Below are 27,919 nucleotides of genomic sequence, written 5' to 3'. Positions count from 1 at the left end.
CATAAGACTCCAAAGAAAGGTGACATTTGAACACTTACACCATAATTTGAAAATAATTTTCTTACTTCAAACAAACTGGATCAACAAGGGGGCAGATTTGCTAAGGGAAGATTCAGCAACTCTTTATTTGAAGGCACTCTGCTTCTCATTTCTGTCCAGGCTGCTACAAACTTCAAAACAGCAGATTTTTGGAAACAAAATTTAAAGTTCATATGAAAGGTATAGGGCTGCCGCCCTTCTAGTGGAAACCCACAGAACAAACTTCCTGCAGCACAACACTGCATCCCTTTGCTGGGTGTGTTGTTGTGTCTGAGCCTCAGCTTTTCCAAGTGAAAAGAAGGTTGAGAAAAGCCAGGACAATCTCACATTTCAAATTCACAGAACCAGAATTCCACTTTTTTCTTTTCCAGAGATGTGGGACAATCTCTGAAGCTCTTGGTGGACGCCTTCCTTGGAGCTGTTATCATTAAGAAACACCAATCCTGTAACCACACTTCTCCTCAAAGCTCTTAGACAATGCTCAGCAGCAAACACAGGAATCCATGTGGATTCCTCAAGCAAGTGTGATATCTCACCTCATCCAACCAGCTTACCTTTTCATGTTTGTGTTTCTCCTTTTCCTTCTCTTTCTTTTCTCTTTCTTTCCTCTCCTTTTCCTTCTCCTTCTTTTCCTTTTCTTTGTCCTTCTCCCTTTCTTTCTTTTTCTTCTTCTCTTTTTTGTCCTTCTTCTTCTCTTTAGGTTTCTCTTTGTCCTCAAATAGTTTTTCAGGTAGCATGGGAGACAAGGAAGGTAACATGCTGGGAAGCCTCATGGCAGATGGTGTGCTGAACAAGGGCATAGACATTTCTTTGGGAGGTAACACAAGAGGTGCTGATGGCACCTTTATCTTATCTTCCTTACCCTTATCTTTGAGTTTCTCTTTGTCTTTTTTATCCTTGTCCTTTTTGCCTTTCTCTTTCTCTTTCTTTTTATCTTTATGTTTTTCTCTCTCTTTTTTGGTATTGCCATCTTTCAACTTTACTTTTGTGTCAGCATCCTCAAAGTCCTTTAGTTTGAATTTATATGGATCAGGATCCTCCTCTTTGAGCAGTTCCTTCCACTGAAACTTTGCCTCCTTGTTTCCTTCCTTGTCTTTATCTTTCTCCTTGTTCTTTTCCTTCTCCTTATTTTTCTCCTTGTTCTTCTCTTTATCTTTTTCCTTTTGTTTTTCTTTCTTCTTCATTTTAGTTTTCAGCTCTTTTTTCAATTTCTTTTTCACTTCTGTCGATGAAGCCAGCTTGGTTTTCTCCTCATAGACTTTGAGAAGAGGCTCTGGAGTTGGAGGTGAAGCAGAAGGAGAGGAGAAATAAGTGAAGTTGGTAGGTGGATTAGAAGGTGTCCCCATGTTTGCCTTCCGAATGACCTCATCAATTGAGTCATCCATTGTCCATGAAATGTCTGAACTTGAGGTCCCACCTGAGGCAGGTATTGGAGTTGCTCCTGCCTTATTTGCATTATTGGCAGGAACAGAAGGTTTAGGAGTTGCAGACTCTGAAATAGAAAGTCTTTTAGGGCTGGTAAAAATTTCCCCTTCTGATTCAGAGCCAGAGGAGAACTCGAAGGGGTCCGGCTCTCGCTCTGCACACGCCCGAGCGATCACGGCATCGATTGAATCATCGATGGTCTTGTCCATGACCGGCACTTTCTTCACCTGGTTGTCCAGATTTGGCTTGGGGGCAGGCTCAGGTGGTGTCTGTGCCTGTTTCACTTGGATGTTTTCCTTTCCTATCTTCTCACTCAATGCAGCCAGAGGGGGTCTACTCGGTGGTTCAGGCTTCACAGGTGGTTGTGGAACGTGAGCAGGAACCTTTGGACTTTTGGGACTTTTTGGGCTCTTGGCGCGGCCCGGTGACTTCTTTTCTTTGGATCCAGGTTTTGGTGAACGAATGGGACTCCCAGCTACCACTGGTGAGGGTGTAGTTTTCGGTGATTTTGTCTTTTGTCCTGGAGAATTTGTTTTGGACTTTGTTTTGGGTACGAACGGCTTTGCCTCTAAAGGTTTGGGGGTGGGCACTTGGGGTTTTGCAATGGGAGCCAACATCGGTGGTTCTGGAGAAGGGGGGGCAAGGTCTGCACTGTCCTGAACGTGAACTGGAGAAAGCATCGGTGGGACTTTTTGTGTATTTATTGAGCTAAGAGGCTCACGTTGTTCCACAGTTCCATCCAAGGCATCCCCTTTGGAAACAGACAGTTTTGGCCTTTTCACAGGTGGGAACTCCTCAGGATCAGGACTTTCTAATGGTCTCTTGCTCAAGTAGTTCTCATCATTAATTGCCTCATCCTCTTCCATATCTCCTTCTTCTTCCAGTGGGACCTGCATGGCCTCTGCAGATGTACCTCCATCGGTAGGAACCTGCTCCTCTTCCTCCTCTGCAACAAAGAACATTTAGAAAAGCATTAAGATAATTGAAATGTGTTTTACAGAAACAAACAAGCACCACAACAAATATCATGTGCAGCTCAGCCCAGAAGAGACAACTGGCCACCCTTCTTACTGGTTTGCTTGGAGGAACATGTGGCAGCTTCTGTGTCACATCAGCCACCACTGGAACTGGCAGGTGCCCTCACTGCAGTGCAAAACTGAACCCATGAGCAAAGAGAGGAGGACAGAGCTCATCAATGGCAGAGCTTGCAGAGCAGGCCCAAAGTGTCAGTTCTACCCAAAACCACCCTAATAACTTCTTCATTCATTTTTAAATTAAGGAAAAGAAGTTGAAGCATTTTTTCCTGTAACACAGTGTCAAAGCAAAGTGTCGAAGTAAAATTACCCAGAACTGTCTTTCTTGCCTATATCTCACCCAAGTTTGACTGCAGATTAACTACTAGGAAAACATCTTCCTAAACCTAGTTTATTCTTCCTGAAGCAGCACAGGCTGAAGGTTAAAGCAGAGGACTAAGCCCCATTCACCTGCCAGGTTCTGTCTCTGATACCATCTCAAGAGCTGCTGCAGGTGGACATTATCTGTTATGACTTTATGGGAACGCCCCAGCATTGTGTGTGTGTGTTGGTTCAGTCAGGAATGTGCCTCTGAAATGCATTTTCCCATCATCTCCCTTACTGTTGTTTTGTTTGCATCGTGGGACAATCCTGGAGTGCATATGCCAGCTTCCTGCAGCAGTGAAACCAAAATGAAGGAGGAATTCACCAAGCACACTTTAGAGCAAGCGGGCATTCAGGCTGTGAGGCCAAAAACCAGCTTTTGAAAGCAAGATAAACCTGAAATCCACACAGCGCAGACATCAGACATCAACTATTCCAAACCAGTGTGGATACCACCTCTGTGATTGCTCTGGTTTTTTGTTTAATAACAATTATTTTTTTTTTCCCTACATACAACACCATCTTCAGAGCCACACATGACATTATGGCGCAGAGAAAGGAGAAAATCCACTTGAGATCTCCCAACAAATCCACAGTAGATTTAAAAAGAGAACCTCTGATCTCCACAACCACAGGCAAGCACTTTATCCTCTTTGATACACTTCCTCACTTTCAAAATGGAATTATCCGAGCAGGAAAAAGGATTCTTAGTCCTGAATAAGAATGTCTACACAGGCATTAACCTGACACATTTGTATTTGGAGTAATTACATCATTACACCTCTGCTGGTTAACATTCCTACACACACAGCCTCATTTCACTTTACCCCAAGTTTCTGTTTACCCACCTGCAAAAACCCAAGACATTTTGTCTATCAGGGTTTCTGAGGAAAGATATCCAGTGCCCCAAGATTCTCATGTGAAATATGGAGTAAAAAACATTTATGAGGACAGTGGCTAAAACCCAACTTTCTAATGAGCAGGTGGCTTTAATGAAAAAAGCACCAAGAAACTTGAAACATTCCACTAAACACTATTTAAAACTCAGCAAGACAGCATCTTCCTGAAATATCTCTTTTCAAGGAATTTATTTTCAGGTTTTCTGCGCTGGTGTTTCTCTACTGTAATGTGTCAATGCTCTGATTTAGGAGAGTTCAGTCAAGAGCCCTGAGCTGCAGCACAAATCTTGCCAGCATCACAAATTAAGTAAAATGAGCTAGCAAGTCTGGCTTTCACCAGGGCCCAGAGGATTTACAGCAGCCAGCCCAGAGAGGAGACTTTGCCTGAGGATAAAGTCTTAGCCTTCCGTGAAAAACAGAAATGTTAGGGAGTTAGGTTTTGCCTGGCTGGGCACTGACATTGAATTTTTTAAACTGCAAAGTTAGAGTATAACTGAGAAATCACTCTGGACTGAGCCTGCACCTGCTATGGGGGAAAAAAATCTGCTTCCCCATCATGGAAGTAATTTCAATCTCTGTTTAAGCTGCTACAGAAATCAGCTGCCTTCACCCGCTCAGGAGGTTTTGGGGATGAAGAATCAGCATTCATCAGATGTCACACAGCACTGGTTGCTACTGAGCAATTCCCTCCAAACCCCATTCCACTACTTCAGAACTGAGAGTTTGTTTTCATTTAAAAGTAGGAGATAAAGTTTAAAACAAACATCATACTTTAAAATTAGGATTTAGAGAAATCTTCTGTCTCAGCCACAAGATGAAAAGTATAGCCAAATTAAAATATTAGGAAAGATAGGGTTTGATGATAGAGACTTTAGAACAGAATAGGAATATTAGAATAGAGATAGGAATATTAACCATTTTAATACAAGAAACATGGGGATTAAAAAGTCAATAAAGTGGAAAATAAACTACTGCAACAGTAAAAAAATTACACTTACTAGAAAAATTATTTGCTAAAGATTTTTGCCCAGTGTCCATTTTAACAGCCCCTCTTTCACACTGTATCTCACAGAAGGGCACTGCAATATTTCATACTTTTATAACTCCTTCCCATCCCAAGGTGCTTCTCATGTTTTACCTACTCAGGATTGCAGAATACCAGCAGCTGCTGGATCAAAGGCAAAAAAACAATTTCAGAGGAGCTTTGGAGAACAGGGACCAGAGTTCTGTACCATAAAAAAAAGAGCAATGCTTATTTTTTTTTTAATAAGGCCAAGTAAAGTTTGCAGTGGGCCCACGAAGTTTCTGTGATCTTGTGTGGAGGTGCCAGGGAAGGGCAGAAAGGTTAAAGTGCAGTTTGTAGAGGTGAGACAAGAAATCGGGGTGTCTTGGCTCCAGCTTTCATGCACATTCCTGCAAGCCACAAAGACAACTTAGTAAGGAAGCAGCAGCATTACCATCCCTTTTATATGGACTTGGATTCCCCAAAACATCTGGAAAAAATTGCCTGGGTCAGTCCTGAACAATCCAGGGACTAAGGAAGTTCATGAGCACTTAACTACTGACACACATTCACCACTTTTCAGACATGCTCAGATGACAATCTGGAATCCTATCGTGGTCAAATGAAATCCAAATTTCTCTTGGAACAAGGCCACAGTCTGATCCTTAGCAAGGACTGGTTTTCTGCCAGACAGCAGCTTTCAAACCTGAGCCACCACAGCTGTGGCAGAAAACAATGAAGCTTTTTTTTTTTTTTCTGGTGGTTGGGGGGGGTTTAGTTAATTAGAGAAAGTGAAATTTCTATCTTGAGTTCAAGACCTATGGCTCTTTTTCCTCCCAAAGGATTCACACCAGAGCAGGAACTAAATATGGAAAAACATCAGATTTTAAGTGTTTGCTGCCTGACTTGGTGATGAGCATTTACAACCACGTGGCCACTTCCTCACCTTGTCCATCTCGTTTGCCACCCAGCACTTCTGGATGCAGCATCCTTTGTGCACAGGATTGCTTTTAAACTCTCTTTACTGCCATTTCTCCCCATCTCCAGCCACCTTTATTAATGATCCAGGCCGAGTTAGCATCTATAGGTCAAATGGATATCACCTCAACCATCTGCCCTCATAACTCTCCCCTGTAATGAAAGGAGACTGGAGCTGTTTGGGAGGTTTCTCAAGATAACAGATACATTTTTTTTTTGGTCGTTAGAGAAGTCAGTGCTGGATCAATATTAATGCTCACATTACTAAAGCTATAGAGAGCAATTGTTTATTATGTCAGCAGGCCCCCTGTGCAGAGCCTGGCTTACAGGAGGGATGAGTTCTGGCACTGCAGCACTGAATTTGTCCACCACTGAAATAGAACAAGCTGAGTGCTGTCAGCATGCTGCCTATGAGAAATGTGGTTAGAAATGCAGCATTTCTTACTTGAGAATATTAGGCTGTGCCAGGGAAGTGGTGGAATCACCGTCCCTGGAATTGTTCAAAAATCATGAGGATGTGTCACCTGGGAACATGGATTTAGTGGTGTGGAAGAGATCATCAAGTCCATTTACCCAACACTTGGAACTGTTGGGTAAATGAACTTGATGATCTCAGAGGGCTTTTCCAACCTAGATGATTCAATGGGTAACAACATCACCTGGGTCTATGTCAGAAGGCAAATTCACTTTTATGAAAGGATGATTTTAAAGTTAGGGGAAGAGGGAATCCACTCCTCTTTTGACACAGGTCTGCAGGGTGATTTGGGGCAGGTCACTCCACATCCTGCTGCCTTCCCACCTGACAAATGATCATAATTCCATCTCACAGAGGTGTTGGAAAAGCTGAACTTGATAAATATGCAGTATCTGAACAGAAAGCATTAGAACCCCAAAAGCAAACTGTGGGGATCTGCCACCACTTCAAATGCTGGAAAATTTCTTAAGCTGAACAGTTCAGGCAAGAAACTGAAATATCTGTACCTTTTTTTAAGGAAAAACCACTAAAGAAGATCAAACTCTATTTCTTGGTACATCATGTCCCTGTAGCACAGCAGGACCCCAGAGCAAAGGTTTACTGAATATTTACCTTCTTCATTTAGCCACAGCTTAGTTTCAGGACAGCAATACCCAACACTTCAGTAATGAATCCCCAGGTTTATGAAAACTGAGGGACTATTTGTCTCTGAAACTGACAGGAGGGTACAAAGGAACAGAAATTCTGCCTTTCTGCAGAAAAAGAAGTGCAATCACATGTACCACATTATCATGCTCACCTGGCTGCCTTGTCAGAGGATGCAGCACAACAGGTCAGATAAAAGTGAAGGCACGAAAAATAGATGCAAAACTCGTCTGATTGAGTAGAAATGCACCTATGTATGCACATTCTTCAAGCAAGAAAACCTATCATATATAAATACACCAATAAAATTAAAATTGTCACCCTCTTGGTCATCACCAGACTTTTTACTTGGTAGCTTCAGTGAGAAAACAAAAGTATTGACAGCTAAATGGGTGTCCTGGAGAACATGGCACAGATTGGGACAGACAAAATCTCTGCTCAGCTCCTGACCCTGCCAAAAACCCACCCTGTCTGCTGGCTGGCATTTAATTTAAGTGAAGTTCCAGTCTCTCTTCTGAAAACTGGATTAACATTTCACTCTGTCACAGGGGGGTGACAGGATACAACCATCTGGGTAAGACATGCAGATTTAAGAATAAATAAATATTTCTTATGTACAAGATGAAGCAGAGTCAGAAATGGTGGCTAAAGCTGGACACCACTTGCTGAAGAAAGAGTAACTTGATTTTAGTAGCAGCAGCTCTTACCTCCAGTGCTACATGCAATGTATGAATTGCACAAAGCTCTGGGAGGTAACAGTTCCTGTGGAAGCCAACTCTTGTTATTATAATAATGTAAGATTTAGGCACTTGGCATTTCATATTAACAGCAGTATGGCAGATAAACAGGATCAGGTATCAGAGCAAACCCATTAAGAATACAATTCTCAAAAAGCATATGTTTCCATCCAACTCATACATGCCTATTTTCAACTATTAAATTCCTTCCATAATACTTTTCTTTTTAAACAGAACTTGAACATTTTCTTTTCTAAGAGAATGCAAAATGACCAAAGTAAGATCAGGAGATCACAAAATTCTTTCACACATAGTTCTGTTCAGATCAGCCTCTCTGCTCCTCTTCACTGCATGGTACCAAATACCTGAGAAAGGGAGTTGGAAGCATCAAGGTTTTTAAGGAAAATTAGGATTTGGGAAAGGAACTGATCTGGCAGTGCCTGCACTGAAATCTTCAATCCATCTTCATTTCCAAGCATATCTTCCTTAGGACCACATGGATATCAAGGCTGATGGCTTTATACACAGCCAGCTCAGCCTCTCAAATGTAAGGAAGGAAGGGATTGTTCCCACCCAACATATGAAACATTTTAGTGAGGAAAAAAAAATAGAAAAAATCTTCCTGCAGACTTCCAGAATAATTTTCCTATTGTCTAGTTAAAGCATGAGATGAAGCCAAAGATAAGTTTTTGGAAATTTTAAGTCATTAAGTCAAGAGCTTACATCCCTATCATATCCTAATAAGCAGGAGCTTTTGATTTCTGTTAAAATTGAAGTCTTTTTCTTGTGCCATGAAATGTTTTATCTCTTTAACTTGTAATAACAATGGCCTTTTCCCAAAACAAACAGAAAGTGTGCTTGTAGTCCATAAAGGAAATTAATGGAAGAGGGACAAAATTCAATCCTGATATCCTACAGGCCAATATCCTGATACCTTAATGCAAAATGAACACACTGAGATACCTGTGACACATGTGGGGCTTAGAATACTGGATTTTATATAGATACTTGTGCATATTTTACACACATATATATTTGTAACTGTATTTATAATTTCTCTGCTGTATGAACACACTGATCACTGTGTGACCTGTTTACCAACCAGACAATAAAACAGCAGATTTCTCCTATACTTTACACAGATCAACCAACCTATTACCAAACTCTGACATTTTCCAGTTGATATTTTCTATGGGATGACAGCTAGGAAGAGATCACCACCAAGGATTTAATCATCCATGTGTCTCAGATTTTTCCACTCACATTGACAGCAAATTCATTGCAGTGCCTTTCTCAGTATGTTATCAAATGCAAAAACCACCAATACATTAAAAAAAAAAAAAAAGCTTTCAGGTGTGGCAAGTGATTTGATTTTGCATAAATAACTAAAACACTGTAAGGAAGATGTGAAAGGTGCTTGAAGTTAAACATCTCAATTTGTTAACCACACTGGAAAATGCTGTCCCAAATGGCTGGGAGGTGCCTTCAATCCTTGCTATTAGCCAGCACTGACGTTTGAGGTGTTCAGCAGGACTGAGACTTGGTGTATATATTTATCAATCTCCTTATTAACCTGCCCAAGAAGCTACAACAAAACAGCCCTCCATCCCTCAGGACATAATACATCCAACCATCTGGAAATATGTATGATGGCAATAATCAGGTTCTGGACTCAAAAGTTTCCAGATTGATTCAGTTCCTCTCCATCCTCCCATCTTGGTGTGAAATAATTGGAGATGAATTATTGAGCACCAGTATGAGAAGAGAGTATGCCAGTTTGCCAGAAACAAACCATAACTCCCAAACCTGTAGTTCTACATTTAATGGAAACTGTCCCATCCTTTCTTTTGTCCTGGTTCAAGCATTTGTGCAGAAGAATGAGGAAATAATTGAGGCTAAAATAAGGAAGATTATCTGCTGGTTTGGGTTAGAAGTGACCTAATGAGATAACTCAAATGGAAATATATCTGAGGGTGGAAGCAAAAAAACCCCAACAAAAATAAAGTACTCTTATAAAAAACCCACCTCAGGATGCCACAGGCATAAGAGAGTGGAAAAAAAGCGGGAAAGTTCTGAGGAGCATCACTCTGGGCATCAGATCTTGGACATAATGTTAGATTTTGGCTTCCAATGCTGCTTTAGGATACCAGATTCAATGAGAGTAATACTTCTAAGTAGTTACTAGTGGCTGCTGCCATTCAAATATTTTTCGAAAATAAGGAATTTTTTGAAGCCAAATTACACAGGATTCTTTAAATGACACAGCTGGTTCCCTGCTGAAGACAGAAAAACAGAGTTGGCAGATGGTTATCTGCTACACCTACAATCTCTGTCTGACCTGACAAAATATTAGTCCAGAATTTGTGCTGCTACAGCAAGCAAAAACATGTTTCTATCTAAATACAACAAGGGAGACTTTATTTTTGCTTTGACTTTTAAGCAGCAGCTCAACATTTTTTGTAGCTCATGCACAAATACACGAACACACAGCAGTGCTGGGCTGATGGGTCTGGAGAGCAGAAACAACCCCAGCAGCATCTTTAGGAAGTGCTGGAATGAGAAATGTGTGAGATCCAGCCAGCTCCCTGTCAGCAGGGCAGCCTTGGCTCAGGCACTTTGGTGTTGCTCTGAATTATTTGGGATTGAGTCTCTCCCCTGAACTCTGCAGAGTGTAATGTGAAAACCACTGCAGTTAGATCAAAACATAGAGCCAGGGACAGAAAACCTCTACAACAAAATTTTGGCGTTGTCTCCATGATTTTTATTTCACTTTTTACTCCCTCTGGGATGTATGATCCTTAACCAAGAACTTGACCCAAAGTATGCGTGCAGGCACAGAGGTTTTCTCTTTAAAGGAACATTTTGACTTCTAAAAAATAAAATTATTAGCAAAGACAAGGTAATTAGGCAATGACAATTCATAGAGTACAGCCAATCAATAACAGAGTACATTAGCAAGACTGACAGAGGTGTGAAGCTGATACATTATAAATGGCTCTATACTGACCTGTAAAAATGCAGCGTTTCCCTAACATTGGGCACAATAAAAAAACTAAAATGCTATATAAGCAAGCCAACCTGAAATGACACCTAGTATTATAAATGGCCTAATCTATATGTTAATAATGTTGTATCACATAACTGCAGCAAGACTAAGATAACAATATGACTTTGGGGTTTCTATGGCTACATCCTGGGCTAACGTGCCTGAAAGGGCTTGCTGCTGACACCACACAAGCTTTCTGAGTGCTTCTCTTTGGTTATTTATGATATGATTTATGATAACGACAACATCTCCTATTTTCTCCCCTCGTCAGATACAATAAATTGCCATCGTTAATCACCGTTCTTGCTTCAGCCATGATTACAATGGTATAATAGGGCCTGGCTATGGTAATACTGTGTATTAAGGTGGTTTTTCCCCCCTTTAAAGAAATATGCACAAGTAGATCTTTGTAGCTGATGTCAGTACCTGTAGTATTTTAATAATCTTCCCAGGAGTATTCCTGGATGAGAAATTCTGTTACAACTGAGATTCAGCACTGCTCCTCTCACAAAGATCAAATTTACCATCTAAAGACTCAAAATCCACATTGTATTATCTGTATCTAATAATTCTCAGATATAATAAGAGGGGTTTATATGTATTTTTTCCTTGAGAAAAGGAAAGCAGACCATCAGTCTTTTCACTTTGCACCTCTGTATCTAATCTTCCTGGCTGAGCTTTCCAAACCAGCTTTTCAAGTATCACAAATCTTACTAAAAACAAAAACACTGAACCTATATAAACATCTGGAAGGATTTTTACAGTGCTTTTCCTTTTCTATACTAAAGTCTTGTATAAGAAAATACACTGTTCTACCTTCAATAAAATCCTAGGTTGAAAATCCCTAGGCTTTTACAAATATTTTAGGAAGCAACTATTTGTACCTCCTGGCAAAGGAACAGACTGCGTATTTATTGCACTGGGGTACCTGCACTTCTTCCATATTAATAATTTTTACCTGGCACTGCAGAATTTTAGTCCTTCACGGATTTGCAACCTACGTGTATATTTGGGTACTTGGATTCAGCAGAGAGAAAATACTGTGATTATTTAATGTTTGATTTTGCAACTGAGCTAAAGAACTCCAGAAACAAGAAGGCATAACTGTCCCATAGACATCACAAATTTCTTTCACTGCATTACTTCAGATGCCACTCTTTCTCCCCACAAGTTCAAAATTTAACCCCAAAGAGTTTGGGGTTTTTTGTGTAGTGCACCTGTGGAGCAGAAATGTGGTTTAAGGCACTTAGAATTGAAGAGTCACATTTCTCATCCTCAGGAGTTCCAGTGACAGCAAGTAAGAGGCAGACATGAAGGCACAATGAGCTATTTTAGATTGCCCTAACAAGCACATTTGTGCTTCTATTGCTGCTAAAATTAGCTAAGGTGTCCTTCAGCCCAGAGTGACCCAAATCGTTACTGGTTTTGTGGCCAAGGTAGAGGAGATGGGAGGGGAGACCACAGCAATTCTGATCAGCACAGGGAAGATGTCTGGCATGGAAGAAATGGCAACATGAAGACAGTGGTGTCCTATTAAATCATGAGCTCATCTCCAAATTCACAGGATAAACAGAGACACTGCCAGGTGGGACACAAAATCCACATGGAGAGAGAATTCCTCTGGCAGACAAGTGATCAGCTACAATTACCTGTGTCTGCCTTTGACTCCTTTACTCCCTCAAAAGTAGACCTGGGCTATTTTGAGTGTTAATCTCTTATATTCTTATTCACATGAGGGAGCTTCTGCAAAAATGCATTCCCAAAAGGAAGCCTTGGCTCAACTCAGCTTAAAGACCATCCTCACAAATGCAATTTTGCTGTTGTAAAAAAAAAGGCTCTGAGTGTTTAAATCACCTTCCAGTAACTTTTTAGTTCAACAACTCATTTGGCCATTAATTGCCTTGCCTCTCCTCCTCCTCTTGTGCATCACTTGCAATTGCAGGGGCATGTTTGAATCCCAGTGATAAGCTGCTCAGGGCAAGAACTGTATCTGTGTTTTCCAAAGTGCTTTGGTTACTTCTGGCACTATAAGAAAATCAAACAGAGCACGTATTTAAGAGACTCTCCCATCCATTTTTTTGTCTTCATTAGGTAAAAAAGGGGAAATTCAGTATTTTCTCAACAATTCAAAAATATTTTCTAAAAAAGAGAAAGATTGGGGTAGGGAGAAGTTTATTTTCAATAGATGAATTGAGAGGTATAGAAAAAGCTAACTAGGGCCTGTGGTCTAGAATAAATTGAAAAAGCTCTGTCTATCCTGTTAGGTGAAATCCTGATCTTCAGTATTGATCCATAGTGGCACAAATTAAGAGAAGTCACAGAAATTTAATTAAAAATAAATTAAAAAGCTCTGCAATTGACTGGAAAACTCTCTACTAATGTAAACAGAATTACTTAAGAGTAAAAAAAAGACACATGTTCACTCCCTCCCTTAATAAATGTATGCACACCATGCCCCAAAGTGTTTACCAGATCTTCCAGCTGTTGGGAATATTTCAGATGTTGGGATCCCATTTCTTTAATGATATCAGCAGCAATCATGAATGCTTTTACACACAGAGAAATGAGTTTATACCCACAGTTGCTAACTCAGAAACACAAGTGCAGTTACAGCTTCCAACTCTGCCTAAACAGCATCCAAAGCCTTCAGAAGATGTGCTGACCACACTTCTCCCGGGACCTCAGTGCTCAGAACTGGCCCTGGTGTGTCCTGGTACATCTGTGAACCCCCACTCCTTTGCTGCGATGAATTCTGAGCCACAATACGAATCCCATAACAAATACAATCTTCTTGATCTAGCAGAGAAGGAAATCACTGATGATAAGGTTTTAATAAAGCTTGACAAGCCTCAAAATTAAATTTGCTGGCAAGGGTTCACCCCCGAAACAGATACTTTCAAGCGGTCTTCACGAAAGAAGCCACGGAGACTTGAAGAGAGGAAAATGTTTACTTTAAGAGTTTTTTTTCTTACAGCTACAAATCCAATTAGTGACTCTCTTTGTCTTCCAGCTTCATTCTGCAGGGAGCACATGTGTGTCCAGGCTGTCCCTGTTGCCCTGCCCTGCAGAAGGTGCCTATGGGCAGGGAGAGCACTGATCGGGGCGGTGTGATCACGCAGCCAGCAGCCCTTCCCCGGCGACACGCACAGCCACGTGAAACCGGATCGGGCAGCACCGAGGGCTCAAACTGCTGCTGTCAGCACTGCTGGGGAAAAACTGCCCTGAGAGCATGGGGTGACTGTGCTGAGCAATAATTCTGTGGGCAGCTTCCCACTCCAGCAAGGAGCCCGATTCGGGAGGCCGTAGGAAAATTTAAACCGCATCCAATTTAAAACCTCCGCTTTTTTTCCGGTGACCTTATAATTTTTCAGGGACAGCTGCTAAAATCTATTGCTTCTTTCTGTAGGACCTCATGGATCACAGCAACATCTTCAAATAAATCTCACTTTCGAGGGAGCTCAGAGGCTGAAAACACAGCACAGGAGTCAGTCAGATGCTCTCACTGTACAAGAGCTTTTTAGGGAGACAACTGGAAAGACCTCATGGGCTTCTACAAGGCCACAGTCACAAAACTATCCTGCACTTCTGAGGTTGCTGCAAGACTTTGTAGGACAATTAAACAATTAAGCAAAAACCAGTGAAAAACATCAGAGTGAAAAATAAAAGGGAGATTCAGAGGTATCAGAGTCCTGCATTTGCAGAAGTAGAGCTGGGCATGGATGTGACATGATTGTGATACACTTCTCATGGTGTCACTTGCAAAGCACCCTTTGACAACAGTATGTAGTGACAGAACAAGGGGGAAAGACTTCAAACTGACAGAGAGCAGGTTTGGGTTGGATATTGGGTAGAAAATGTTTACTGTGAGGGAGGGATGGCTCTGGCACAGGGTGCCCAGAGAAGCAACTGGAAGACAACTGGAAAGACCTTGTGGGCTTTTACAAGGCCACAGCCACAAAACTATCCTGCACTTCTGAGGTTGCTGCAAGGCTTTGTAGGACAATTAAGCTAAGCAAAAAACAGTGAAAAACATCAGAGTAAAAAAAAAAAAAAAAAAGGGAGATTCAGAGATATCAGAGTCCTGCATTTGCAGAAGTAGAGCTGGGCACGGATGTGAAATGATTGTGATACACTTCTTGTGTCACCTGCAAAGGGCACAGTAAGAGAGGACCCTTTCAAAAGAGTATGTAGTGATAGAACAAGGGGGAAAGACTTCAAACTGACAGAGAGGAGGTATGGATTGGATATTGGGTAGAAAATGTTTACTGTGAGGGTGGGGTGGCCCTGGCACAGGGTGCCCAGAGAAGCTGCGGCTGCCCTGGATCCCTGGAAGTGTCCAAGGCCAGGCTGGATGGGGCTTGGAGTAACCTGGGATAGTGGAAGATGTCCCTGTCCATGGCAGGGAAGTGGCACAAGATCAGCTTCAGGATCCCTTCCAACCCAAATAATTCTCCAAGTCTGTGGCTTTTGTGGAAGCATTAAGCATGTTTTAGAATATTGCCTCTGTTTAGAAACATTCCAACCCATTTTTTAAAATAAAAACTCACAGCTCTGACAAGGACCTCAAGGCCCACATTGTGTGATGCTGCACTTTAGATTCAACTCCCTCTTTATGCTGCAGCCTTCATTTGGATGCAAGGGCAGCCCCTATGCTCCCAATGACCTTGGCAAAACTCTTAAAAACAAAACAAAAACAAAACAGAAAAAAACCACAATAAAAAACCTTCAGGACCTCGGGCTCTAAAGCTATTTTAGAATTAGCTTTGAATAATTGTCCCACAATAGGAGTTTTCTTGATTAATTGCTTAAGATAAAGCCTCCTTTTCCTTGCTGGCCTCCAGTGACTCCCTCCACTTCCCATAATCACTTTTGTCTCAGTCTCCTGTTTACTGGGAACAGCTGAGAGAAAAATCAGAGATACACCAACTCCATTACCTGAGGATTAGCCAGAAGATAACCCTATGTATTCCATTACTGACCATTATTTGAGTAATTATTCAATCAAGTTTAGACCATGTGAAAGATGCACTAATTGTTTTGCAGAGCTTGCCCAAGCTGTTTATCTAAGGGATGCAACTTGTGTCCTTTAACAAAACAAAAATGATGTGCTGATTGCAAAGGAAAATGAGAAGTGGCTTTGTATTGAACTCTGTATCCTAATTAGGCTTAACCAGGAGTTAAGGATCTATTTTGATCAAGTTTCCATGCGAGCTGGATTGGGCACATACTTGATTACAGAAATTCTGCAGGATATTGCTTTTCCATCTGAATTATTTAAAAAATGGTACATGGCCATTATTTTTCTAGTTTATGAGATAAGCATCCTGAATATAGGGAAAGCAGGGATAGTGGAGAAACAAACATGCCAGTAACCAGCAGGCTTAATTTAAACAAGAAACTTGTGCACACATCAGTACTAGAGTCAGAAGGCTTGATACTCTGATTTAAACTGAATTAATGCCTTTTAGCTAAGTAATATTTTTCTTGGACACACAAAAGGAATGAAAAAAATCCAACAAAAACAAATTTAGTGAAGGAATTGGCTTCAGTAGGCAGTTTTACGTAACATTAACTTTCCACTCAGACATAAAAAAATACAACATCCTTCATTTCAGAATTAGATTCCCATGTAACCTTCCCGTTCCGTGGACCCCAGGCTGGTTCACTACCAGGTGACTCCCTGCTGAGAGGGAGCTGCAATTCCCAGGGACACCAGCTGATGGTCCACAAAGACCCCAAAGAAGGCAGAGACTGAGGACAACTTCTTCACATCCAGGTACAAAACTTCCCTTACTCGTGAAACCTCGTGAAAGCTTTTGCAGCTGACGCAGTTCATCCGTAACTTTATTTGCTCTGCTGCTTGTTGCCACTCTTTGTAACCCCCTGCTCCATAAACTCAGGCCTCTACCACCCCTGTCTTTGAGAGTTTTGGAGGGTGGAGGGGAGATTTATCTTCAGGAGTGAGCACAAACCGTTGGTATTGTTGGGATTGAGGCAGAACGAAGCGCGCTCAGCCGTGGCCATGGAGCTCCTTCCGAGCCAGGATTAAAGGCAGTGGTGGGGGAGCTCCAGTTTTAATGGATAAATTGCTGCAGAACACAGCCAAACATCTCTGCTGATGAAGGGGGCTCAGAATTGGGTGGGGAGGGGATTATCATCCTGCTGTGCCATGTCATTTTTGAGAACACCCTCCTCTTAATTTAGTTATGTGCCAAACAGGGAGCAGCAGTTTGACCCAAATCCTATTAGCAGCAACAATCTGTCGTTCCCTCCTCTCCCCAAAATGGAATATGCTCTGGGATGTGTTACACAGAAATAAATTGAAATGAGGGAGGTTTTCCCCATTCATTTCTCCCACTTCCCAATTCAAGCTGTAAATTCATGGGACAGTGACCTGAATTAGATTTGTAAAGCAGGGACTTCACCCACACTGCTGCCTGGATAACTCTGGAACAGAAAAACACTGAAGATTTTCTTTCACTTTTTTTTTTTTTTGGTTTGTTCTGATTTTCTGTTTTCTTTCATTGTTGCATTTTTCTCTTTTCCATCTCTTCATTGCAGGTGTTACAGAGGGTTAGAACTAGACAATCTTTAAAATCCCTTCCAAATCATTCCAGGATTCTGTGATTTTACAATTCATTAACTGCTCTTTCCAAAACCCAGAAAATTACAGGCTTTCTGTATTACAGAATTTTTCTGCTTTTTCCTTTCCCTCACTCTGAGCTTTCATGAGCTTTCTCTTTGTCTAGCATTTAGCAGGAAGATAAAAACTAGAAGGGGGAAGAACACATTTGCTTTTTCATGGAGGAGACTGATGGCCAAAGGCTAGACTGAAGCAAAAGGTCAAGGACAAAACACTCAAAAAGTCCATAAAATATGGAAGTATTAGAAGTAGTAAGAAGAGGACGAGAAGGTAAAGAGGAGTTACACTAAATAAACATTTCCAGACCAAAATAAGGAAGGTGGGACAAGCAGGTATGTTGTGGACACATGCTCAAAGTAGCTGTGGGACAGGCCAGGATGTAAATGGCAGCAATTGTTTGCTGGTTTCCTTTTTCCATCATATGATGCTAAATGCTGTGAGTTTTGGTCCTCAGGGTTTTCTTTAGGCAGGGTCTCTTCACTCCTGAGTTCTTCCATCTCACACCTGTCACTGTAGTTACTGGGCCTTCATTTGTTGTGCACATCCAGAAAAATAAAAAAATTGCCTGAGGATACTCCTAGATAAAAAACTGCTCATATGAGACATAGCTCAGCAATTATTAAGAAGTAGAAGACTTATTCAGATCTTTGTCTTTGCAGTATGGCAGAGGATTCTTTTTCCAGATGGGGTAGGATACACATTTATTTCTCTTATATGGCATCTCTAACTCAGCAGAGATCACTCCTCAATTCACCTTCTAAATTTTTTCTTTTCCTCTCTTCAGGAGCTGGACTTTGATGATCATTATGGGTCCCTTCCCACTCAGAATATTCTATGACACAATGATTATTCTGACACCACATTATTCCCCAATAAAGAGGGAAATGGCAAACCCTTTCCTCTCTCCCCCACCACAAACTGCCACTGCTCCCAGTGGCAAGAAAGACAGCAGAGCTTCAGATAATGCCTAGAAATCTCTCTCAAATATGAAATATCAATGAAATGTACAAAAAAAAGAGCTGCCACCACTTCTTATGCAGGGAGATAAAGGAATTTCAAATCCAGAAACAGATCTGAATTTGTTTCAAGCTCTAAATAAGACTCTGCAGACATCAGATTCTTCTTGTATTTTGGAGCTCCTCCCTCTCCTCCACCATTTCTGGGCTAGAGAAATATACCCAAAAGGTTGGGGTGCTCTGTGTACACCCAGGAACTCATTAAATTCAACTAAAATGACCTCCAGAACCTGGGAAGAAGCAACAAGAAAAATGAAGCATGAGGAATTTTAACATGGTAACAACTTGTTTCCTTTTGCCACAATCTGCTACCACAGGATAAATATCTTGTATTCTGGCTAATAAAGGTTTCCTACAAAAATTTAAGATTTACAAAGATTTCCTACTTAAATCTAAGATTTTACTTATCTGCACAGAAAGCTGTTTAAAAAACCTAGATGCCTTACAGGGAGAAAGAAATATAACCATAACAAGCATAAACAAGGACACTGTCTTAATCCTCTAGAGTAAGAAGGGTGTGCTGTCAGGACTTGCATCTGTGCCTTCTGCAAATTAAAATGGAAAAAGTCAGTGATGGTCAAAAGAACAAGGAACTGGGAGGAGAAAAGACAAGTTGCAATTTTAACCAGGACACCTGAGAAACTGTAAAGATATTATTTCCATTTTAAATATGCTACAGCACCACAAGAGAATATTACCTTTGACATATACCAGACATGCTGAATGACAGAGTGGCCAAAAATATAATTTATCAAAAGCAATATGATTAACAAGCTCTCTGACTGCTCAAGAATAGCAGGTATTTAGGGACACAAGATACCCAATTCAGAATAAAAGTTTAAATTCATTCTTACTCAGGAGTAAAATATTTGCCAAATCACTGTCTGGGGAATTTTCTATTACTGAGATCAGGTATTTCAGGACAATTTGCTCAGGGCACAGCCACATATTTTAACAGATGGGAAAGAATTTGCACAGACAACCATAATCATTGAATCACAGATTGGCTTGGGTTGTAAAGGACCTTCAAGATTATCTTGTTCAAATCCCTTTGCCATGGGCAGGGGCACCTTCCACTACACCACAGGTCTCATCTACAGAGGAAAAAACAAGCAGGGCTCAGAAATGATAAGCTATTGATACATGGTCATTGTCACACAAAATACTGATGGCAAGGATGAAAATTCAAAGTCTAGGATGTTTGGAAATCAAATTCTGAACCTAGCAGCTCACCTTTTATTTTAGAAAAGGTGTAATCTGGCTAATCAGGTATTTTCAATATGGTCAGAAGAGGAAAGAGTCCATGTCTCTTGCTGCCTGGATTAGGGGAGACACCTTGTTCATCTGCATTATGCTCCTGCATCTCTCCTTAGGAGAGGGAGGCTCCTCCTGCCACTGAATCTGTTGGTTTCTCCTGGCAGAAAGAGTAATTTAATTCCTTGTAATGCACTTAAAGCTGATTTGGGAATGACCATCACTTATGGCTGATGGCCATCCAGAAAAGGTATAATTTTAAATTTCAAAATAAATCACAACATATTTAGACTGTGGGATTTTAACCTTTGGTTTTTGCACCACATCATTCTCCTTGCCTCCATCCCCGCTCAGTGCGGATTAGGATGGGGAGAGGGATGAATTATCTCTGGAGAACTATAAAAGATAGAATTGATTTTTGGTAAGAACTCCAAGGAAGTTCTTAAAACCTCCTTATCTTTGTGAGTAATACAGCAATGTTCCTCTGCTGAGTGAGCGCCTATCTTCGGAGCTATCCTTGCCAATGTTATCTCGACAGAAAAGCAGCTTTGAAGGACAGAAAATAATATGTGTTCCCTATTGGTTGCAAAGGAGTTGTGTCAAAACTTGCAATACACAGTTTAGGTTCTACACCAGGTATTTCCATAACTTAGGGGAATTCAACAAGTTTGCTGCTGTGAGGCCGGCGTGAGGCAGAGATAAGATTTGCCCATCTCGCATTGTGGAATTTCATAACTGGGAAGCACTTCAGAGCACCTGCACAAACCTAACAAAGTGACCCTGCCCAAACTCACGGGCTTCCATGTTAATATTTTTATTACAGTGTGAATTTGTGAAGCTTCTTTAAAGAAATTTTAAAAATCCATCGTATTTAAGTATTTCTTGAAAAAAGCAGCCAATTCTAGGTTTATAAGGGGAAGCAATTTCCTCTTAGACTTGTAAGGAGGAAAAACCAGACATTATTTTGGATGCACAAACTATTTACCAGGACAGAGACTCATGTACTGCTGATTTTTTCCTGACCAGAATAATTTGTGTAAGAGGAGATCCTACGTCCTCCTACAAACTGCCTGATCCTGGCTGCAATCTTAACAACACAAATATTGGACTGCTCCAGCCCTGATAATTTTGGGTAGTCCCCTAAAACTTCTGAGCTTTTAGGTCAAATGGTTGATTTTCTGAGAAAGTGAAGCCTTTGATTCAAAAGCTCCTGTTTCTAAGAGAGATTAATTTAAATGTGCATGGATCTCTCTCCTGTTTCTTAGAGAGATTCATTTAAATGTGCATGGATCTCTGCACGTCACCTCCTCGTCAGTCTGGGGTTATGCCCATGTATAATAATTTCCTTTTTATTCTCAGCCCTTGACAACCAGCAAGGAGAACACATACAGAAAGTGTCTTGCAGCTCCTCTAAAAACAATCCTCTACTGCAGCTGAACAGCCTCTCCTGAGAGAAAGAAGAACTTTTTGGTCACCTAGGGAAGGCAGAAATTCTGTTCTTCGGACTCCCAGGATTTCTGCTATCTGATGGAATATTTAAGCAGAGACTTCATTCCCCCGGTGGAGCGCTGAGGGCTCAGCCACTCCACTCCGGTGTTCAATGAGCTCTTGTGTTCTATTACAGAATAAATGGGATTTTCTGCCCAGCTGGAAAATGATACTTCTTCCTAGTGCAGAGATTTGTACCCCACTCTAACCCGTCTAAATAGGTCACAGTCACATTTTCACAATACTACCAATATATCCCTTCAGAAAATGCAAAAGCTTGGTGCACCCAGGGCAAAGACTATCTAATGTTGTGTACTGCAGACTCTCTCCTTAGCAAAGAAAAATAAATCAAACTAAGGAACGTGTTACATCTCTCTATAAACCCTTTCCTTGACTCAGAGGGTTGGAGGAGCCCTCCCATATCACTCTGTCTCATCAACTTTCCCATTTCAAGCAGATTTGGAGGCCCTGCTCTGCCAGTGACCAGCCTGGCAGTGCTTGACAAGACACAGCTCCGTGCCTGACTCCCATCCTCTATCCAATGGGGATTACTGATATTTTCCCCAAGTGCCTTGAGCTCTCTGAGCGTACCAAGAAGCCCTATTTATTCATTTGCCTGCTCCAAATAAGACAAGCTCTGTCAATCCTACCAGCACTACTCTACATGGTGCAAGTCTCCCAAAAAGATGGAGTCTGAGCTCTAGTGAGATGACTTGAGAGAGCAAGAAGTGTGATTTGTTGCTTAGTTTCTTCTTTAGCTGCCTCCTGTGCATGCTTTTCTTAGGCTGTTTTACCAGTCAAATGCCAGGGGGATGTGATGATCTTAAAGGTTTTTTCCAACCTTAGCAACTATATGATTCGATAAAGTAATTAAGCACTATGAATGTGCCCTTCAGAATCACATGTTGTTTTCAGCACTGTGGTATAACTCTGGAGTAAGCTCAAAAAAAGCCAGGTTAAACCCTGCATGTGGGCAGACTGCAACTTCAGTGTCAAAATACATGTGAGGTAAAATGAATCAAAAAGTGGAGAAAGGAGATGCTCAGAATTGATTTTTCCAACAAGGCATTTACAGGCACGCCAAACACGATCTCCACTTCAAACATAAAATAGTCATTGTGCTGATTTGTTACAGTACGACTTGCTCAAGTATTTGATTCCACATTATCTCAAACTCTGAGTTATCCAAGGTCTCATCTTCTTAATGGAAGGGAATGTACAAAAGCAGAGCACTCACTTGAACACACAATATATTATCTATACAAATTGGGACTCATTCAACAGACAAACTTAAAAACCAAATTATGTTTGACTATCAATTTGATACTCTGCAGGAGAAAGCACCACTTAGAGCCTGATGGTTTAGAAAGCCTTTTAGCTACACATCTTGGCATTACAAAACATCAGATCTTGACCATGTCCTAGAACTTGCTAGAAAGCTCCCATGAGAATAAAATTTTTGCTAGTTGATTGTTGCAGCTGAGACCTTCCAAAACATGAAACAAATGCAGTGCTGTGGGCTAAGATATCAATATTCAAACAATGTTTCTTGGCAGAATACCCCACTGCTGATTCCTGCTGAAGCAACAGGCTGGGTATCCCAAAGGAAATTCTGGAAGCAAAAACCTCAGGAACCCTGCCTGAGACACTGAACCAGGAGACACTGAATTTCAGCTTTTATCTTTGCTTCACTACAGCTACCTCTAAACTAAGTCATCTGCAAAATAAATTCAGATCCTTGCCTCAGTTTCCCTCATTTTAGAGGCTGGAGAAGCTACTTGAGAATGGTGAATTCAAAGTCAAACAAAGAAACATAATTTGCCAAATAGACATGCAGAAATGCAAATTGCTTTTCCATTCAAAGCCAAGTGCTAGAGATTCACTTTTTATTGAGATGTTTCTAAGTGGTAATAAATAATACTTTCTAAAGCACAGGGAACTTTTGCCAACAGCACAAATATTTTTGAACTCATACTTTCATCAGCACTTCACAGGATCTTTAAAGTGACCTTAAAGATCACCCAGCTGCAATCCTCCTACCATGGCCAGGGACACCTTCCACTACATCGGACTGCTCAAAGCCCCATCCAGCTGGCCTTGAACACTTGCAGGGATGATGAGATCCAAAACCTCCCTGGGCAACCTGTGCCAGGGCCTGATCACCCTCACAGTAAAGAATTTCTTCCTCATAACCAATCTAAATCCACCCTCCTGCAGCTTACAGCCATTCCCCATCATTCCATGCCCCTGTGAGAAGTCCCCCTCCAGCTTTCTTGTAAGCCTCCTTTATGTACATTTTGTGATATTTTAGAAAAAAGCCCAACAAACATCAGTAAATTAAGACTAAGTATCCCAACAATTTTCAGCAAAAATACTATTTTTTATGTTTTACTTAGAAAAAAACCTTAATTTGTCAACTCCTTTAATTAAAAATTATTAAAAGCTCTAACTTGCAATCAGAATACTGTAACAAAAATAGTAAGTAACAAAAGTAACCCCCACATCTCATTCTGCAGCTTTTCATCAGGGTACGAGCCAGACTTCAGCTGTACAGCACCAGACACACTATGAACAACACAGCACAGTGCAGTTCACCAAATAAAAATTCAAGTCCACAGTGCAGTGACAGATACTTGGATGCTACTGGGCAGTTCATGTTATAAACAGAGGCATTTCTCTTGAAAGTTCAATAAGGTTGAAAGCCAAAGCAGTGATACGGCATCAGGGATTTATCATCTAATAATAAAAGAGTGTTTGTTCCTCTGGATCTGCTCTGAACAAGTGGAGTCTCATGCTGAAAGAGCAGGTTCAGTAGGCATGCAGCTCTTCAATTGCACTCCTTATTGTATGCTTTATATTAAAGAAAGCAATTTAACTTTTGAGGACAAGAAAATTATCTTGAAACTGAAGTCCTGCCTAAGCTCAAGGCCAAGCTAGTAAAGAACATATAAAATTATTAAAAGGTCTTCAGTTATTAAGATAGCTGGAACACTTGCAACAGCTGTAATTCAGGGTGCCTTCACATTTTAATTATATGCCCCAGTGTCAGCAGGTTATAGCTAAAATTTATCAGGCCTCGCCTGCCATAGCCTTTGGGGAAAAAAAAACTTTAGGCCACATTGGTCACTCCTGCTCAAATCATGAGAAAGCAGAACAAAAGTGGAAGTAACAAAAGTGGAAGTTTTGCTGCCCCACTGGTGAATAAGCAGAGATAAAAACACTTGAGCATCCTCTCTTAATGGTGCTTTGGAGATTTTTGGTGAAAACTAGGTACGGTGTCACTGAATCCACTCAGGTTATCTGATAAAGTATAAAATAATGTGAGAATTTACATGACTGTCAAAACAATGTGAAACAGAGAGGCACCATCATCCAAGAATCCTAGGAAGGTTTGGGTTGGAAGGGATGTTAAAGATCATCTCATTCCAACCCCTGCCATGGGCAGGGACACCTCCCACTGGACCAGGCTGCTCAGAGCCCCAGCCAGCCTGGCCTTGGCTGGAGCTGTGCTGTACCAGGCACAGATGTAAATTAATTGGCTCTATTTCCATAATTAAACAAGGTTTCCCACTTCAAAAAGTCAAGGCTTTGGGATCTGTGCCTTGCTCCTTATCAAGCACAAGTGAACACAACTGGACTCTGCAGAAATCATCTGGGGGAGCATTTTCTGGGCCTCCAATTTCTACTCATGCACTTTGCTATAGCAGTAAACCCCTTCCCCACCCGTGCAAGCTTTGATGCAAGGCACAACTCTGGCCACCTACAGAAGAGACAATCTGCTGGTGTGCAGCTAAAATTAATTCCCTATATATATTTCTTTTAAACATCCAACAAATTTAAAGCTAAACCATCCCAAGACAGTGACAGGGATGTCTGCTAACTCTTGAAAGACTAGAGGAGCTTTGACAGTGGACTGTAAAGTATAATGTAAATGTACATGTAAAGTACAATATCAGAAGTGAGTAAAATTCAAGGAGACAAAAATCTCATATATGCACAAGTACCCACAAAACTACTCCAAGGACTAAAGTAGATAATAGGATGTAAATACCAAGCAAAACTAATACACTGTAGTCTTGTAGATCCACGTTTGCCAAAGCAGCTCCAGCATATCACTGCTCTGAGTGCAGAACTTCATGCACCATCATTTCCTGTTTGCAGAGTTAGGGTAAGTCAAATATCAATGATACAGTGCACTAGAAAATATAAATTGTGATGGTAACACCATCATGCAATGACATGTGAGGATTCTACGTCCAGCCTCACCTGAACATTTTTGAGTTCAACAAGTGCAACCTCATACGTGTCAATGTTTAGAAGATGGATGTAACATAGTAGTATGACTGAATTTATGATGTTTTTTATTAAAGAGGCATCTTGGAAACCCCAGCTAACAACAGAACTCCGTTGTGGTAGATGCTGTCCAGACTTAACCCGAAAAGCCCTCAGTCAGAACAGTTTACAAATCAAATATGGAAGACATACCTAAGCTGAAGGACAGGAAATATTACTGTAATAATACTGATTTATGGAGGAACTGACCTAGCTAAGGTCACAAAGCAAGTGTGACCCCATGTCCCCAATCTCAGTCCATTAACTGCAAACTGCTCTTTGTCTTCCTCCTGAGGTGAGGAGTTGGCACAGCAAGGAAAGCACAGCTCCAACAGTCTGTGCAGGACCTCAGAGGACTTTCAAAATGAGGAACATTATCCTTCATGGTGGATTAAAAAGGTTTATTCTCACACAATACTTAAGAACACAACTGTAGTGTCCCTTCTACACTGTGTTCAAAAAATTTACCATCGTCCTACCACCCAACAGCAAATTCTCTCTACATAAGATTCTATTAATTTGCAGGATATACTGGTGTACTAGCTACATTTTTAAAGTATTACATCACATAGGCTGTTAAAGCACCCATTTCCCCGGATGAACAAACTGAGATTAAATGATACAAGAAGCCTGTTTGCTGGATCAGCTGAAGGCTCAACACAAATTCAAGGAGCTCTTGAAGTGAGATTCTATTCACAATAATAAACTTGCAAGATGTGCAGAGAAACCTGCTTAAAATTCATTTAACAGGTTTCCACACAACAGAAAACAGCAGAAAACAGTCACTGCAAAGCTAAAGATACCAAGACCTTCAACTTACACTGGCTAAAGCTGATGAAGAATAGCAAGAGACCATTTCTAGGCTAGTGCAGAAGCGGCTGCCCCTTCAGTGGCTCTAAACTCTCCTGGATGCTGAGTAGAGTTTTTTAATGTTTTAAATACAACATTTGTATTTAAAATACACAATTCTGAGATACTCTAGGTCAGTCCTAGGAATTTAGGCAGAAGTTTAGCTATGGTTTCACTGGGATTTAAGCTGCTAGTGTAAATCATCATTATGGATGGTTAAACCATGAGCATCACAAAACCCTTTCAACAGACATTTGGAAAACATCCAGCTCACAGGTGTCCTTGTTCACTTATTTTTGTCTCAATCTCCCTTAAAGAAAGCAAAAAGCTCCCATTTTGGGTTAGCACAGGAACAATTAAGAACCTATTTTAATTTAGTGGAAGTCAAGCTTTCCTCCAGGGCTATGGGCCTTGTATTCACTGACCAGAGGAATTTCTCCCTTGTGTGACTCTTCAGGAAAGCTTCCTTGTGTGTACACAGGAGCTGGAAAGGCTCAGATGTCAAACCTTAATTGCTGGGCCACGTTTTTCTTTAAAATCATTTTGGGTACCTTTAAACTTCTAATTTAAAGCACTAAAACCAAATAAAAGGTCAACTCTTCAAACACGGCCCATGTTAAACAAGAGCATTTATAGGGTTACAACTAAGGAAACAAGTGCATTTATAAGGCTGCAAGAGAAAGGCAACTTGAGCTGCTGCTGGAGGTGAAAGGGCTGGGAGGGAAGGGAACATAAAGAAAGTTTCTGGCAGTTTTTGCCTGACCTGAGTATTCTGACTTCTGATTTTTCTGCCTATCAAAGAGATTCAACAAGTAACTCTCGACAGGGACTGAAATCTCTGCAGAAAAAAATGTCCTCAAAGTGCAGGTTTGTTATCCTGTGTTGGAGTAGCTTGACTAGAAGATGCTGATGGTGAGGGAGAAGGACAGACCAGCAGGGTTAGGAACCCACAGCAGGTAATGCCTCAAGCTCCCCTTCAGCTGCAGCTGCTCTGCGAGCCCCGCACTTCCCGAAACCAGGAAAGCACCAAGGATATCCTTCCTGTTACCTGGAATAAACCCTGTTTCATCCAGGGCTGTTACAGAACAAAACAAGATAAAAAACACAAAAGCAGATGCATTGTTCCTGTAAAATCCACGAGGAGGAGGTTTCTTTCCCCTCCTGTGCCTGCAGCCTGGCGCCAGGGAACAAAACCCAGGTCCCAAGGACGGATGCTGTCAGAGACGATCCCATTGACGACACACAGCCATGAATGCCTTCTCCTCTTACTGTAAGGAATGAGGGGTGGCTGGGTGGTGTTATTGTTCTCCCCCAGCTCCATCCTCGAGCCTGTCATCGGGTACAGAAGCAGCCTTTATGCTGCAGTTGTACCGTCCCGTTTCCTGGCTTCTGTCAAGCTTAACAAAACCCAAGTACTAAACACTTTTTATGCCTTGGAGTATCAAATGTTCTTTGCTATCAGTCGAAATGGAGCTCTGTTAATTTTCATTATTGCTTCATATGAAAATGTTAGCTCTATTCATATTCCATATTCAAGATGTTTAACCTGGGTTCACTGTATGAAAAGTCAATCATGTGTGCATAAATTCAATATATTTTCCCCATTTACTGCAGTACAATGAATATCTTACAGAGAGTGATGTTTGTGTCCTGATTCAAAAATATTATCTCTTTCTTTTGCCCAATTTATTTT

The 27,919-nt window shown here is 41.1% G+C and overlaps 1 protein-coding gene across 1 annotated transcript in view; it reads right to left on the bottom strand.

Annotated features, from left to right (window-relative positions):
- TAF3 (TATA-box binding protein associated factor 3) overlaps nucleotides 1-27,919 on the bottom strand; it is a 116,111-nt gene that overhangs the window by 26,305 nt on the left and 61,887 nt on the right. The window contains exon 3 of the mRNA XM_059472309.1: nucleotides 594-2,410. Coding sequence (XP_059328292.1) covers nucleotides 594-2,410 — 1,817 coding nt within the window. The remainder of the gene's footprint in view (nucleotides 1-593; nucleotides 2,411-27,919) is intronic.

The sequence above is a fragment of the Ammospiza nelsoni genome, chromosome 5, assembly GCF_027579445.1.
Source record: "Ammospiza nelsoni isolate bAmmNel1 chromosome 5, bAmmNel1.pri, whole genome shotgun sequence".
NCBI lineage: Eukaryota > Metazoa > Chordata > Aves > Passeriformes > Passerellidae > Ammospiza > Ammospiza nelsoni.
This window is presented reverse-complemented; position numbering and strand designations above follow the sequence as displayed.